This window comes from Theropithecus gelada, chromosome 17, assembly GCF_003255815.1.
Source record: "Theropithecus gelada isolate Dixy chromosome 17, Tgel_1.0, whole genome shotgun sequence".
Taxonomy (NCBI): domain Eukaryota; kingdom Metazoa; phylum Chordata; class Mammalia; order Primates; family Cercopithecidae; genus Theropithecus; species Theropithecus gelada.
In genome coordinates this window covers 76,014,027-76,031,275 of record NC_037685.1, presented here as the reverse complement: position 1 = coordinate 76,031,275, position 17,249 = coordinate 76,014,027, and the positions used below count along the sequence as shown (strand labels likewise).

At 37.5% G+C, this 17,249-nt stretch overlaps 1 protein-coding gene across 1 annotated transcript in view; it reads left to right on the top strand.

Moving 5' to 3' along the window:
* The window catches only part of NUFIP1 (NUFIP1, FMR1 interacting protein 1), a 52,037-nt gene extending 35,333 nt beyond the window's left edge, over positions 1 to 16,704 (top strand). Inside the window, exons 8-10 of the mRNA XM_025364568.1 lie at positions 7,657 to 7,773; positions 13,494 to 13,726; positions 16,398 to 16,704. Of these exons, the coding sequence (XP_025220353.1) occupies positions 7,657 to 7,773; positions 13,494 to 13,726; positions 16,398 to 16,514 (467 nt within the window). The 3' untranslated portion in view covers positions 16,515 to 16,704. The remainder of the gene's footprint in view (positions 1 to 7,656; positions 7,774 to 13,493; positions 13,727 to 16,397) is intronic.
* The last annotated feature ends 545 nt before the right edge of the window (positions 16,705 to 17,249 follow it).

Below are 17,249 nucleotides of genomic sequence, written 5' to 3'. Positions count from 1 at the left end.
ATTTTCTAAATGAACACTTGAAGGACTAAGAATCTGATATTGGATAATCTTTGTTGTCTTCATTTTGTTAACTTAGCTTTGGTAGATGGTTAATACTGTTTTCCCTTTTTTTAAAAAAAAAAAGTATTTCAGTATGTATTCATCTAGTAAAACACCAACTAAAAGACGGTTGTATCTTGCTTCTATTTAAGCTTGTCTTAGTCCTCAATAGATGCCTTAGACATGAGAAACAGTGGTAAATCCTCTCATCCTTATTGGTAGAAATAACTCAGTTGGATTCTGAGAAGCAGTTGAAAGAGATATCTCAGGCCGGGCGTGGTGGCTCACGCCTGTAATCACAGCACTTTGGGAAGCTGAGGCAAGTGGATCAGCTGAAGTCAGGAGTTCGAGACCAGCCTGGCCAACATGATGAAACCCCATCTCTACTAAAAATACAAAAATTAGCCGGGCGTGATGGCGCATGCTTGTAATCCCAGCTACTTGGGAGGCTGAGGCAGGAGAATCGCTTGAACCCACGAGGTGGAGGTTGCAGTGAGCTGAGATCACACCATTGCACTCTAGCCTGGGCGACAGAGCAAGACTCGGTCTCAAAAAAAAAAAGAGATCTCAGATAATTTTGTTTTGGTTTAAATGTTGAAACCCTTACCTATAATGAGGGTCAAGGATGGGAACATGCCTGTTTCGAGTGTCAAAGATGAGAACATATATCTTGAATATAAAAATTACCCATATAAGCTACAAATTTATAATTTTGAATATTTAAAAATTTATTAATTTTTATAATATTGTATTATAACCAAGGAAATCACAATGCCAATGATCAAATTATGGTAGCTTAATTTTGTAGGAAAGCTGTCATTTAAATTCACCTTATCTTGTACCTGGGATTTCCTCTGGACTTTGATATTTTCCAAATCTGTTTTAGGCCAGGGGTATACTTCCTTGGCCTATTAGGAACCCCAGCGGGGAGCGGGGATGGGGAGGCGGGGAGCAGCGAGCAAGCATGGCTTCATCTGTATTTACACCCATTCCCTATTGCCTGCCTTACTACCTGTGAGCTCCGCCTCCTGTCAGATGAGTGGCAGCATTAGATTCTCATAGGGGCGTGAACCCTGTTGTGAACTGCACACGAGGGATTTAGGTTGTGTGCTCCTTATGAGAATCTAATGCCTGATTTTCTGTCAGTGTCTCCCATCATCCCAACATGGGACCGTCTAGTTGCAGGAAAACAAGCTCACTCCCACTGATTCTACATTATGGTGCATTGTACAATTATTTTATTATATATTACAATGTAATAATAATAGAAATAAAGTACACAGTAAATGTAATGTGCTGAATCATCCCGAAACCATCCGCAATCCATGCACCCTCTGTCCTTGGAAAAATTGTCTTCCACAAAACTGGTCCCTCATGCCAAAAAGGCTGGGGACCGTTGTTGTAAGCCATAGGTTCTTTAACTTTTCACTGCAGGTATAGCTACAGACACTCCATCCCCCTGTTTTCATATGTCCTAAGTCAGGCTTGTCCATGGCCCACAGGCCGTATGCCCCCAAGGATGGCTTTGAATGCAGCCCAATAAAAATTTGTAAACTTCCTTAAAATATGAGATTCTTTTGTGTGATTTTTTTTTTTTTTTAAGCTCATCAGCTGTTAGTGTGTTTTATGTGTGGCCCAAGACAATTCTTCCAGTGTGGCCCAGGGAAGCCAAAAGATTGGATACCGCTGCCCTAAATATTCTCCACTCTCCAATATGTTTTCCACTTGTTTGGAGGCAGCTTCTCTTACCTTGGGCCAGAACCAGCCAACCTTAAAATCTGGTTATTCAAGTTGTTAGTGGCAGGCCAGCGGCCAGCATTGTGATAACATGACCCACTGTTCTCATATGGCAGTTGACACTTTTCAGCACTAAGCTCACTTTAATAATAAAGTTCTCCCAATTGCTTCCATTTTTTGCCTTTTTCTGGCTCAGAACTTAATCCAGACATCAGCACTCACATTTTAAACAAGACTCAAGTTCTAGAGGATTTTCAAAAATTTCAGATCATGCTTGGAAAATCATTGCCTGGGCTTACCTTTTCTTTATTGTATTTGGTGCTATGTGTACTCTCAGTAATTGTGCAGCTACTTTGAATTGAGAATTGACGTTTTGATGGGAAAGCCTTTTATTTAAAGGAGTCTCCCAATTTATCAGTTTTGAGTGTGGTTTATCGTCTGTCATTAGATTTCCTTACTAGCATATTTTTTATTTCCTTGTATATTCTGCTGACTGGCCTAACTTAAGGATTGTTTTTTCTTTGTTTGATTTGGTATCTCGTTAGTTAGCATCCAGTTCATTTTGTTGCCATTGTTTAAATACATATGCAACAAGTTTATGGCTTTCCTGGCCTGTAGTTTTAAACAATAAGTCAGTTGTCTGAGCTAGAAAGAAAGCGGGTCAGTAAGGTGGCATTGAGCATCTATGACTGAAGTGCCTCAGTATCCACAAGACAAAGGCAATCCAACTTATTAGTCATTTGTTAAAATATAGCTGTTGTCATAGAACACTGGGACATAAGTCTAACTGCACACTCACATAACCTAGGTTGTTTTAAAGGTAGGCATTAAAGTAAGAAAATAAGCTGGCCCAGCACATCAGGCGTCATGGATACCCATTGTTAACTGCCTTCTTTGAGAGTTGGAGACTATAAAGCAAAGTCCCTATTTTTGAGGGTGACTTTTAAACATTTAAGCATTATTATTATTATTAAACATTTTAAACTTTTAAGCATTTTTTAAAGAATACTTAATTACAAATCTTGGGCTCGAGCATATTATTGTGCTTTGCTCCATAAAGGCAGTAGGAAATAGTGGGATGGGGTTGGTGGGCGGGGGGTACGGATAAGTAAGTAAAGAAATAAGTTACAGAAAGAAGCCAGATAGGAAGTTTTACAGCTGGTGTTTAGAGTGGACAAGACATTCAAAGGGCAATGTTATTTTGCTACTTTCCTTTTGGTGGGGATTTATAAGGTCCTGCGTTTGGCTTACCCAGCACTGTAATTCACTATAATGCCGAGGTTTTCAAAGGAGTCTCCCTGCCTTCCAGAAACTCATAGTCTAAGGATAATTTTTAAGATGATTGCATTAGATTATTTTTTGGGATGGTGGGAACATGATGTGTATATATGAGAGAGAGAGGTGAGATTTACCCTAAGAACAGTGTCGCTAATGTTTTAATGGTAAGAGAAATTGTTTGAGCTCGTATTTTATAAAAATGCTGAAGTCTGGTTTTATCAGATCAATTGCTGCTATCTCTATACTAGTATTTTCAGTTTAGAAAGATGTTTTAGCAGCTTTTTAAAAATGAAGTTTCTTGAGTATTATTTTGTCAGCCAGTACAATGCCTTCAGCATAGTCTTTACAGATAGGTGCTAAAAATGCCTGCATTGGAGCTGCTAGGTAGATCCTAGGGACTGTTTTTTTTTTTTTTTTAAGATGAAAAGCCACTGTAGAAGATGTTCTGATAGTGCCAAAAGGACAGTATTTTTCGAAGTGTTATTACATGTGGTTTGTCCCTTAAACATTTAACTGAGTGGAGAAGAAAACATAGGGAAAGAGTTATTTTGTGAATTTGTAACTTACCCTTTGGGTAAGTCAAGTATAGTGAGCTTTGTCACTCTTAGGAACAAGTACACCTAGGTCTCTAATTGTGGTTTCCAAATGCTGTTCTCCAGGTAAAGGAACCAGAGCCTCTTGGAGAAATGGCTAATTCTGGGGTTGGGACAGGGAAAATATAAACTGAACCTAGAGCATCTCATAGTGCCAGAAAGTAAGAAAATACTCAAAAAATGTGAAGGTGTGGGCATGTCAGAAGGATACTAGAAAGAGTTCTCAAGGGCCAAAGTTGGAACAATTGGTGCCACAAAATAAATAATAATAAATTATAACCCTCAGAATAGAATAAATATCCATGAGTCTATACTGATATCAGTGCCTAAATAAATAAATAAATGTGGGGGAGGAGGGACAGATCTTTCTTACAAAAGAATTCTAATTATTAAATGTAGAAGAAATGAGAGAAATAGCAAGTCAGCATGAGAGCACCAATAATTGTTTTGGGCAAGATCCACTGATGAATGGTAAAATTAGTGGTGAAACGTTAAAATGAAACAATATTTGCTATAGTATCAAAATATCTCCCCCCAAAATATTTATTTATTAATTATTAATTACCGTGGTTTTAACATATGTCCAAAATTCTTTGATATTCCTTACTTGAGTTGAAACTTAATTCTTCTTCCCAGGAGTGTGAGCTAAACTTAGTAACTCATTTCAAAAAATATAATAATGAAAGAGAAAAATTGTAACTTTGTAGTAGAGAAAGCAGGCAGACCATCAAGCAGTCAAAGTCAATATTACCAGTAACAAGTCTTACTGATATCATGGACCTGGGATGTGATGAGAAGGGCACATCTCTGTGGTATTCCTCCCCGAAATCCATAGTCTCAGTCTAATCTTCAAAAATGTCAGACAGACCCAAACTGAGGGACATTCTAAAAATACCTGACAATAATCTTCAAAGTGTCAAGTTCGTAAAAAAACAAGGAAAGACTGAGAAACTGTCACAGATTTAGAAAAGATTAAGGAGTCATGACAACCGAATGCAGTGTAGTATAGCAGATTGTATCCTGGAACAGAAAAAGGACGTTAGTGGAAAAGCTGGTGAAATTACATTACAGTCTGTAGTTTAAATACTAGTGTGGTACCAGTGTTAACTTCTTAGCTATAATAAGGTACTTTAGTTATGTAAGATGGTAACATTAGGGAAGCTGCATGAAGGGTATATGGAGACTCTGTACTATCTTTGCAGCATTTGTATAAATCCAAAATTGTTTCAAAATACAAAGTTTGAAAAAGAAGCCAGGAAGGAAAGGACATTAAAGCCTTGCCCTCTGCTTCATGAATTGGATTGTGAGGAATAGTTTTCCAGAGTCAGTTTCTCTTTGTTTTTTTTTTTTTTTTTCTGTTATTTTCTGATTATAAAAGTAATACAGAAAATGTGGGAGCTGGGCATAGTGGCTCACGCCTGTAATCCCAGCACTTTGGGAGGCCAAGGGGGGCAGATCACTTGAGGTAAGGAGTTCGAGACCAGCCTGGCCAACATGGTGAAACTCTGTCTCTACTAAAACTACAAAAATTAGCCCGGCGTGGTGGCAAGTGCCTGTAATTCCAGCTACTCAGGTGGCTAAGGGGAGAATCGCTTGAACTCAGGAGGTGGAATGCACTGCACTCCAGCCTGGGCAGCAGAGTGAAACTCCATCTCGAAAAAAACAAAAACAAACAAACAAACAAACAAAAAACAGAATTATAAAGATGAGTGAAGCTGAGTAAAATAATAGAGAATAGTGGTCAGAGAAGGGGATATGCTCTTTTATCTGAAGTGATCAGTAAAGGCATCTCTGATAAGGTGACATTAAGACATCTGAATGAAATGTGGGGCCGATACCTAAAGGAATAGCAGTCAAGGCAGAGAGACTGCCACAGTCACCCCAGCCTTTAGTGACACAACCCTGATCAGTCAGCAGCCAGCAACATCAAGGCAAGACCCTCCGTCAGCAAAAATATCACAACTTCCTGAAGTCTCAGATGAGTTTTAGCATTTTTTAGCAATGAAATATTTTTAAATTAAGGTACAAGCATTATGTTTTAAAACATAATGCTATTGCACATTTCATATGCTACAGTGTAGTGTAAACATAACTTTTATATGCACTGAGAAACCAGAAAATGTGTGTGACTTGCTTTATTGCTGTATTCACTTGATTCCAGTGGTCTGGAACCAAATCCACAATATCTCCAAGGTATGATTGCATATCAAATAACTGTTTAGAGTTTTACTATAAAAGGGAAGAAAGAAATGGAGCTATGGCTGGGAAACATTGTTAGCATTATTGTGGACCATAAAAACACTTTGATAGGATGGCTTCATTTTAAGAAGACTATATGTCTGTGGGAAGCATTCTAGCTCACTGATAACAATTTGGATTTGGAGTCAGATAGCCAGGCTTTAAATTTGACCCAACTGATTTATAGTTGTCTTAAGGAAAAGTACTCAAAATCTCTGGATTTTTGTTTCATCACTCATCACATACCTCGTAAGGATTAGGTCAGATCATGCTTTTAAAGAACATAATATTCAACTATTACTGTAATTTTTGTTACCTCTCTTTGAGTCTTGGAAATAAATGCTACAGTTTGGTCTTTCATCATTCAACCAATGAATGGAAAGTCTGCATACTAACACTGTGGTAGATTTCTGCTTAATCTACTCGTAATTCACATAAACTGCATACTTTCCTTTCCCTTTATTAATCAAGGAGAAAAGGTAATTTAGCTTAAAATTGACAAGGAGTACTTTTATAGGTATGATGGTGGGTAGTGAGGAGAGAGGATTTAGCTTCATCCAGCAGAAGGTGGCAGTTGAACATTTACACAGAAAGAGACTCCCATTTCCTACTGGCATGCTTTGGTTTCCCCTAGACTGGCTTGGTGAACATTAAATGCTTAGTCTTGAAACATTTTATCTTGGTTTTGGGTTGAGTTGGTTAATTAAATAGACAAATTACTTATTGTCTTCAGTGAGGCCTTATTTTTATTGGTTGTCTAGAATAGAGTTAATAGATTGTTAGAGCTGCCAAAAAGAAATGTAATAGGTGGTGTCCTGGGGCTACAACTAGGCTTGCTGGGCCTGGATCAAACACTTTACATTTGGCAGGCACTTTAGTATTATGCTTGGTAAATTCTCATGGTTGCCTTGTTTATTTAAGTTCTTGTTTATTTAAGTTTTAAATAATAAAAACTTTGGGTGGGCTGGTCACAGTGACTCACACCTGTAATCTCAGCACTTTGGGAGGCCAAGGCAAGTGGATCAACTTGGGGCCAGGAGTTTGAGACCAGCCTGGCCAACATGGTGAAACCCCATCTCTTCTAAAAATACAAAAAATTAGCCGGGCATAGTGGCACACACCTGTAATCCCAGCTACTCAGGAGGCTGAGGTAAGATAATTGCTTGGGCCTGGCAGGCAGAGGTTGTGGTGAGCCGAGATTATGCCACTGCACTCCAACCTGTGTGACACAGCAAGACTCTGTCTCTAAAAAACTTTGGGTGGATTAATTTCAGCATTAGTGTTTGACTAAGCCTATAGAAATGCTTTGAATATTATTTGGATCCTGAAAAACAGTCTTAAAAACAGTTAAAAGCATAGGTATGTTAATCTTTCATTTATTTCTAAACCTAATTTTCAGAGGCAGTGATCCCAATCCAGTGAAGTTAAATAAAGTTTGGGGCTTCCTACTACTTGTAAATGAACAGCAAAGACTATGTAATTAAGTTAATTTAGAGTATGCTCAGATTGTATAACCTGTGAAGCATGCTGAGTAACTGAGCTCTATATAGTTTCCTTTCCCCCCACTGTCTCCTCTGGGGCAAATGGTTTCTTGGCCCATGAAGATGTGTAAACCAGGGGGAAGTGTTCCTGGCCTCCTAGAATTCGTTTTTTGGAAAGATTAAGGAAATGATCAGAAATTACTTAATTTTCACTAACAAATGTGGGAGTGGGGGATGGTCAGCTTTTTTACAGTGGTAGATGTTTTGAATCTGAGTTCTTTTCCCTTCAGAGTCTGATAAGGAGGAGAAACCACAACGCTCTGTGATACCCAAGGAAGTGACACCAGCCCTATGCTCACTAATGAGTAGCTATGGCAGTCTTTCAGGGTCAGAGAGTGAGCCAGAAGGTAAGTCATGGTGTATGTTGTTACAGGGTTTTGTTTTGTTGCTTTTTGCCTTTGGTGCGTGCTGCACATTAATAGCATCCAGGATGTGCATTCTTTATTTGGTCTTCAAATTCCTTTTTCATTTGAATCAGAAGTAAAGTTAACTTGGGTTAAAGGAACTCTGGAGTAATAAAGAAATGTGTTACTACTCTGGGAATAAAAAAGCAAAAATACAATATAATGAAAGAATTGGAAGGAAAAGAGAAAATATCCACTAATAGAATTGAAGAAAATTCTAAAAGAAATGGCAAAAAGAAAATTCATTTTTTTCTCTTTGCTCTCAAGAACCTTTATTATAACGTGTTTATAGCATCTTTGGTAGATGGAGAGAGATCCTTTATGACAAAGAGTGCGATACAATTTTTTTAATGCATATAGGGCATTGTTCTTCCTAGAGCATATTTACATAAATGATCTCACTTGGAATACACAACCTTATACTTGTGGTTGCATTAGCTTGTGCATTTTAAAGGTCAGAAGAAATTGAATCTTTTCACGAGTCTTTCTGAGAAGTCAGTAACATTCAGGATACATGTCTTACCTTTAAAGATGATGTTACAGATGGTAACGTGTGCGGCTTCATTGTGAAATTTAATTGTGATAAACCAGTTTAATTTCCTACAGCATCTCTTTCAGAGCTACCTGAAAGAGCCGTGAGTAGGCTCTTGATCTGATGCAGTGTAGCAGTTTTTAATCCAAGGTTTATATCAATAATCCAGCATATGTTTAATGAATAAATCTGTGTCCTACTGTTGTGGATACCTGGCTCTGTGTGGTAATTTTATTTAGACTTTACTGGCCGTGAGAGAATTCATGTGTATGTCTCAGGACAAGATGTGTAATCAAAGTAGGAGCTGTACTGAGGATAAGAATACAGGTCTGTAAGTGTTTATATAGAATGAAGAGAAGATTCAAATGTAATTGGATGGGCGGGGCACGGTGGCTCAACGCCTGTAATCCCAGCACTTTGGGAGGCCGAAGAGGGTGGATCGCCTGAGGTCAGGAGTTCGAGACCAGCCTGGCCAACATGGTGAAACCCCTTCTCTACAAAAAATACAAAAGTTAGCGGGGCATGGCAGTGCATGCCTGTAGTCCCAGTACCCAGGAGGCTGAGGCAGGAGAATTGCTTGAACCCAGGAGGCAGAGGTTGCAGTGAGGCGAGATCGTGCCACTGCACTCCAGCCTGGGTGACAGTGAGACTCTGACTCAAAAAAAAAAAAAGGAAATGTAGTTTGATGGAGATGGCAGCACTTTTAATGTTGACTAGGCTAGAGATAATCAATGTTTATGTATTTGGAAGATGTTGAATAAGGAGCCATTAGGCTTTAATATAAAAAATGATGTTTATATGTATCTGTAACATGGGAAGTTTTTTCTTTTTTAAGTGGGCCATGGCTTACTATGGTAGCTTCTTAATAGCTACTTGAATTTTGAAATATAAGCTACTTTGGCTTTATCAGAGTATTCCTTAACAGATGGTTGCCTCATTTTAATTTTAAGAAAAACAGCGTTTTTTTGTAGTCTTGTTTCTCATACACTGGTATGAAGATGGAGTTATTCTTTAAACACATATTACATTTCCTACTTATCAGCTGTATTCATAACAGGTGATAACAAAGAAAACTATTACCAGAATTACAGAATCCCATAACAACAGGCTGGACTAATGCTTGCTTCTCTGTTTCTTAAGATGGAACAGTATTTTTATACTCATACCTTCATTTTGAGACTGCCATCATTTTAAATTGCAAGAAAGGAAACTGGAAGGGATCTTTGAGATCACCTCTTTATTTTATAGAACCTTAAGCATAGAAAGGATAAGCTTGGTTGGGCGCGGTGGCTCATGCCTGCAATCCCAGCACTTTGGGAGACTGAGGCAGGCGGATCACCTGAGGTTAGGAGTTCAAGACCAGTCTGGTCAACATGATGAAACCCTGTCTCTACTAAAAATACAGAAATTAGCCTGGCGTGGTGTTGCGCGCCTGTAATCCCAGCTACTCGAGAGGCTGAGACAGGAGAATTGCTTGAACCCAGAAGGCAGAGGTTGCAGTGAGCCAAGATCACACCACTGCACTCCAGCCTAGGCAACAGAGTGAAACTCCATCTCTAAATAAATAAATAAAATTAAAAAATAAAATGGAAAAAACTTGGCAAGCTATTATGTAGCAGACCTGACATATAGGTTTGGAGACTTAAAAGTCCAAAGAAACCAACTTACCTTGCCTTCCATTATAGTCTTTCTGTCTTTGGCATTTACTGTCATCCTGCACAGTAATGCGTAGACTTTTATAGATAACAGAGGATATTATCTGTTAAATTATATATGATTTTGTGTGAATTTATTTTGACTAATTGTTAAAATGTCCTGCTTTAAGGAAAAAACCCTTGCTTCACATTCCTAAGTCTTAAGAATTATTTTATGTAGTTTGAATTCAGCTTTATTAAGCCATCCATGTCACTAGCAAATTTCTAGCTTTCAGTATTAATTCTGGGATCTAGGATGGGATATTGACACATAGGGAGTTTTAAATTAATAAACCAAGGAAACAAAGTGGTCTTTTAACCGTGGAATAGTATCTAGAAGACTGCTTATTTACCTGGATTATAAATGTATAGGAACAATCTGTTTCTTCCTAACAGAGTTTAACAATTGTGTCTTCATAATTAAGATCTGTCTTGACTTAAGAATTAGCATAAAAGTGTTTGGAATCTTAAACATGAATAGCATTTTTTCTGGAAAGATATTTAAACAAAGAAAGGGTCCCTCAAGTAAGACTGAAGCAAAGAAAGAGGTAATAACATCTGGGACTGTAAGAATCACTAAGATATAAATTTAATAAGAAATATTTCCAAATGGGTTGGTTTAATATCTGTTCTGCATGTTAGCATTTTAGCATTTTTTAAACTGTATTAGAATTTAAGCACAGTTTTACAACTCCCCAGAATTATGTTTCCTTAAACTGATTTGGCTATGATGGGGAGATTTCCAAATTAAAGACTATTTCAGAAGTCCACAAACCAAAAAGTGTGTTAAGCGTTTGATAGAACCGAACGGGCTATATTTAAAATGTAATTGGTCAACATTACATTAATATATGACACTTAGCTGGGAAATGTTGTAAATCTCAAGAAAGAGAAAAATATAAATGTTAGTCCCTGTCCTCATTTCTTAGCAGAAAATTGGCAGTTATAAGCTCTGATTCATTTGACTTTGTGTTCCTGATTTGAGTGATTGATACTTGAGGTGGAAGGAAATAATAGAAAATAGTGTCCTGGTTTTTCTTATTTATCATCTCTGTTTTATAGATGAAGATATTTAGGTAGAGATAAATAGCTTGCCCAAAGGTCACACAGCTAGTAAATGATGGAACTAGGACTTGAACCTAACAGTCTGGCACCAGAGTCTGCTTTTAACACTTGTTGCTATACTTCTTTTCAAATATAATGTCTACATTCAGTCGTATGTAATGTTTGAGTATTATGGGTTTTGCCACTCTTGTCTAGGCAATTGAACCCTGTCTCCCAGCTTCTAGAATATAATTCTTTATCTCATATCACATTCACTTATAGTAAGTAAGTAGTATAACCATTGGAGAAGGGGGAGAGGTGAAGATTCTGAGCTTAAAATTTGTGAATTTTCAACTGTTCATATGGTTTTTCTCCTTTATTCTGTTAATAATGGTGAAATGTCCATTGATTTTTCAAATGTCAAACCAGCCTGTATTCCCAGGATAAAATCTACTTGGTCATGGTCTATTACCCTTTTAATACATTGATGGATTTGATTTGCTAATACTTTATTAAGGAGTCTTGCATACATGTTCATGAAGGATATTGGTCTTTGGTTTTCTTTTATTATAATAGATTTGGTATGAGTAGGGATCTATTTCTTTCTCTTTTTTAAGGTTTTGTTTAGGATTTCTACCAGTTTTTCTTTTCTTGTTTGTAGAATTCAGTAGTGAAGCCATTTTGTTTTTGGGAATGTTTTAAATTATGAATTAAATTTCCTTAATAGGTACAGAACTACATATTTTCCTATTTCTTCTTGAGTGGGTTTCGGTAATTCATGTTTTTCAAAAGAATTTACTTCACCTAAGTTGTTAATTTATTGGTATATAGTTCATAATATTTCCTGTGATATCTGTAGGATCTATGATGATGTCCTCCTCTTTTATTTCTCCAAGTTGTTAATTGATTCTTTTCTCAAAAAATCTTGGTGCATTTATTAATTTTATTAATCTTTTCAATGAACCAACTTCTGGCTTTGTTGGTTTTTCTCTGTTGTCATTGATTTTCACTCTAATCCACTGTTTTTCACTTTTTAGTATTTCCTCTTTCCTCAGACCCTACCACATTATAATAGAAGCTTAGATAATTGATTTTAGGCTTTTCTCATTTCTGATTTAAGCACTGAAAGTCATAAATGTAACTTCATGAACTGCTTTAGCTGTAGTCCACAAATATGATACATTATGTTTTCATTTTTATTTATTTCAAAATATTTCCTAATCTCTCTTACAGTTTATTCTTTAACTTATGGTTTATTTAGAAGTGTGTTACTTAGTTTCTAAATATTTGTTTGTTTGTTTTCTAGCTAGTTTTCTGTTAATGATTTTAGTTTAATTCTGTTACGGTCAGAGAACATACCTCTATCCTTTCAATTACTTCAATTTATTGATACTTATTTTATGGCCCAACACAAGGTGAATGTTCATATGAGCTTGACAAGAAAATGTATTAGGTCGGGTGTTCTTTGTCAATTTGAGTTAATTCTTTGTGGTATTCTGTATCCATACGAATTTTTTGTCCAATTTTTCTTTAATTACTGAGATTGGAGTGTTCAAGTATTCAATCATAATAATGGGTTTGTCTATTTCTCTTCTCAGTTCCATCAGTTTTTGCTGCATGTTATATTGAAAATCTGTTTTTAGGTGTTATTGTTTTGTCTTATTGATGAATTGACCGCTTTAGCATTATGAACTGTTCCTCTTTATCCCTGGTGATATTCACTATTCTGAAGTCTTTTTTTTGTCTGACATTAATACAGCCTTTCCAGCTTTCATGTGATTGGTGTATGCTTGCTATCGTCTTTCATCCTTTTAACTTCTTTGTTTTACTTTTTAGGAGTTGGTCTGCAGTTTATAGTGTGCAGCTTAACTTTTCATAGTGTACTTTCAAATGGTATTATCTACTTCACATGTAATTCAAGAATTTTACAGCAGTATACTACTTAAATATTCCTTCTCCCTTCCTTTTTACTATTGTTGTCATAGATTTTATTTCTATAGATGTTATACATTCCACATACACTTAATATTTTTGCTTTAGTTTTAAAAATTTTCCAATGAGGAAAAAAAGTCTTATATTTATTCATATATTTACTTTTCCCAGCACTTACCATTCCTTTGTATAGATCCAAGTTTCCATCTGGCATGATTTCCTTCATAGAAATCACTTTCTGTAGCTCTTCATGATAGTCTCCTCAATTTTTGGTAGTTTAGCTTCCAATTTGAAAAATACTAGAATACATTATAAATGCCTTGCAAAAATCTTTCATAGTTTTAAGTTATTAAGTGGACAATATTATGGCTAGGAGGATTATTATGGATTTTTTGGTTGCTTTTGAAAGGTCTACCTGTTTTGTTTTGTTTATTTTTGTGTTTGTTTTTCATCACACTTAGAAACTCCCATCAAGACTGAAGCAGACGTTCTGGCAGAAAACCAGGTTCTTGATAGCAGTGCTCCTAAGAGTCCAAGTCAAGATGTTAAAGCAACTGTTAGAAATTTTTCAGAAGCCAAGAGTGAGAGCCGAAAGAAAAGTTTTAAAAAGACAAACCCTAAGAGGAAAAAAGATTATCACAACTATCAAACATTATTCGAACCAAGAACACACCATCCATATCTCTTGGAAATGGTAAATTGTTTTTCTTTCGGTTCTAATCTTTGTGTTCTCATGTCATAAAGATAGAGCCACTGGGGGGTGTGTGTGTGTGTGTGTGTGTGTGTGTGTGTGTGTGTGTCTGTGTATGTTTTAAGGTTACCAGAGACGCATTGTCCTTGGAGACTTTGTATCTTAATTCTGCAGCTACATTTGGCATATAGCTGGTATGTTCAGTGAATGTGGAATAATGTAATTTTTACAACCACTTAAAATAAAAGAATTTAGGTTTCACTAGTTGGTAAGGAAGTATCTATTGAGGTTTATTGATTTTCTTTTAAGTTTCCAGCGAGGCCGGGCGCGGTGGCTCAAGCCTGTAATCCCAGCACTTTGGGAGGCCGAGACAGGCGGATCACGAGGTCCGGAGATCGAGACCATCCTGGCTAACACGTTGAAACCCCGTCTCTACTAAAAAAAAAAAATACAAAAAACTAGCCGGGCGAGGTGGCGGGCGCCTGTAGTCCCAGCTACTCGGGAGGCTGAGGCAGGAGAATGGCGTAAACCCGGGAGGCGGAGCTTGCAGTGAGCTGAGATCCGGCCACTGCACCCCAGCCTGGGCGACAGAGAGAGACTCCGTCTCAAAAAACAGTTTCCAGCGAAAGCACAGCTAAAAGTACAATGGCAAGCTGAAGGGAAAAAAGATTTTTAATACAAATGTCTATGGAGAACCAAAAGTAACAAAAAGGAAAGGCCTAGGGTTTTCTGACAGTTCTCACTTGTTATCTTCTGGGATTGTCTTCCTTCCCTCCCTAACCTTTTTTTCTTTTTTTTTTTTTTTTTTTTTTAAAGAGTTGGGGTCTTGCTTTGTCACCCAGCGTCCCAAGTAGCTGGCACTATGGGCATGCACTACCATGCTAATTTTGTTTCTTTGTACACCTTTATTTATTTGTGTTTATTCTGTGCATTCTTGGCTTTACTCTCAGCATTATGTGCTCAAAAATCTAACAGCTTTCTTCAAATTATAAAGAGGAAGCAGTGCATCTTTGAGTTCTCAGTAGTGGACATGAAGCTGTTCAAAGATCAAAGATTTTCATGTCTCAGCAATAGAAGTATTCCACCTTTTTTTTTGTTTGTTTGTTTGAGACAGAGTCTCGCTCTGTCGCCCAGGCTGGAGTGCAGTGGCTGGATCTCAGCTCACTGGAAGCTCCGCCTCCCAGGTTTACGCCATTCTCCTGCCTCAGCCAACCGAGTAGCTGGGACTACAGGCGCCCACCACCTCGCCCGGCTAGTTTTTTGTATTTTTTAGTAGAGACGGGGTTTCACGGTGTTAGCCAGGATGGTCTCGATCTCCTGACCTCGTGATCCGCCCGTCTCGGCCTCCCAAAGTGCTGGGATTACAGGCTTGAGCCACCGCGCCCGGCCGTATTCCACATTTTTTAGTTGACATTCTGTGAAAAGTCTGTTTGGTTTTGACTTACAAGATAAGTACTTATTTTGTAGCTAAAGTGTTCAGTGGCTACACTCTTGAGGTGCTACGTGTAAACACAGTTGCTTCCTATTAAAATGGATCTGAAATATATGCTCCATTTTGTATAGATAGTAAATTACATTTAAAAAGTTACCTTATAATCGGTAAATTAAGTAATCTTTCCACTGAAAGTTTCTGTATGATGTTTCTGAACTCTGTCAATAACATCAGAAAATAAAATCCTTTTTGGCAAATTACATATGATTCCTTGATTATGTGTTTATTCTAAATACCAGGGATTTTTAGCTTTTTAAAAATACAATAAGCACAAAAATGGAAAGTTATAAAAGTCAAGGAATGTTGGAATTTTTTACTGCTACTTTCATTGTTACATGTAAATAGATGTACTTATCAGTTTCTAGACTGCTTATGAATTTGAGTTTGGGCAATCCTCTTTGACATTTTAGATTAAAGAATTGCAGACTTTTTAAGCCAGATGTGGTGGCGCATGCCTGTAATCCCAGCTACTTGGGAGGCTGAGGCAGGAGAATCGCTTCAACCCGGGAGGCAGAGGTTGCGGTGAGCCAAGATCGCAGCATTGCACTCCAGCCTGGGTGACAAGAGCGGAATTCTGTCTCAAAAAAAAAAAGCCGGGCGCGGTGGCTCACGCCTGTAATCCCAGCACTTTGGGAGGCCGAGACGGGCGGATCACGAGGTCAGGAGATCAAGACCATCCTGGCTAACCCGGTGAAACCCCGTCTCTACTAAAAAAACACAAAAAATTAGCCGGGCGCGGTGGCCGGCGCCTGTAGTCCCAGCTACTCGGGAGGCTGAGGCAGGAGAATGGCGTAAACCCGGGAGGCGGAGCTTGCAGTGAGCCGAGATCGCGCCACTGCACTCCAGCCTGGGCGACAGAGCGAGACTCCGTCTCAAAAAAAAAAAAAAAAAAAAAAAAAAAAAAAAAAAAATTGCAGACTATTAAATACTTTCATGTCCTATGCTAGATACTCTTAGAGAGGACTCCAAATATAAGCATTAGTACTGTTTAAAAAGCTAGATAGTCTTGATGTAACTTAAAAGGACATGTTCTTGCATTGTTTTTTAGCAAAATAGTAAATATAATATATATTTCTTATTGTTCTGTCTTCTTTGTGAGGAGAGGGTACATGCAGTATTTTAGATTGTATTTCCCAGATATAATTTATTTACCAGCTAATCTTTTTTAAAATTGTCTTTTAGCTTCTAGCTCCGGACATTCGACATGAAAGAAATGTGATTTTGCAGTGTGTTCGGTACATCATCAAAAAAGACTTTTTTGGACTGGATACTAATTCTGCAAAAAGTAAAGATGTATAGGCGTCTGATGTTTCAGCATGCATAACTGAAGCATGTGAAACAGTATCATCCTCGTTAGTAGAGGAAAACCAAAACCCTTTTTTCCCTCAAAACTGGATTTGTAATTAAATTGTAAGCCTCATAGGGTGTATGTTGGAATTTTAAGTCTTTCCTTTGGTTCTATGCAAATAAATACATAACTGATTTTTAAGACTGTGTCCATATTGTTGGGATTGAATCTAGTATTTGCTGGGAGAATTTTTTCTTTGTATTTATTTTAATGTATTGTTCTCATGTAAGAATGACTGATGTGTCAGTTAAGAATTGAAGATAGGTTTAGCAGTAAAGAAGAAAACTTTTAAAAGGATTGATTCAGCTAAGCAAAGTTGGGCAGAGAAATACAGCCATTTTGTTTTTAATGCAGAAAAGGAAGATGTTCTGTAGCAACGGGGAATATTTTAAAAATAAACCAGATCAAATTAATACAGTCAGAAGGTTTCGAAATGTCAGTATTCCCTGTTTAAGACATGTTTAAGTTCACCTACTAGCACGACTTACATAGCTCAAATATTGAATGTTTAAAATTTTTTTTTTTTTTTTGAGACAGAGTCTCGCTCTGTCGCCCAGGCTGGAGTGCAGTGGCTGGATCTCAGCTCACTGCAAGCTCCGCCTCCCAGGTTTACGGCATTCTCATGCCTCAGCCTCCTGAGTAGCTGGGACTACAGGTGCCCACCACCTCGCCCGGCTAGTTTTTTG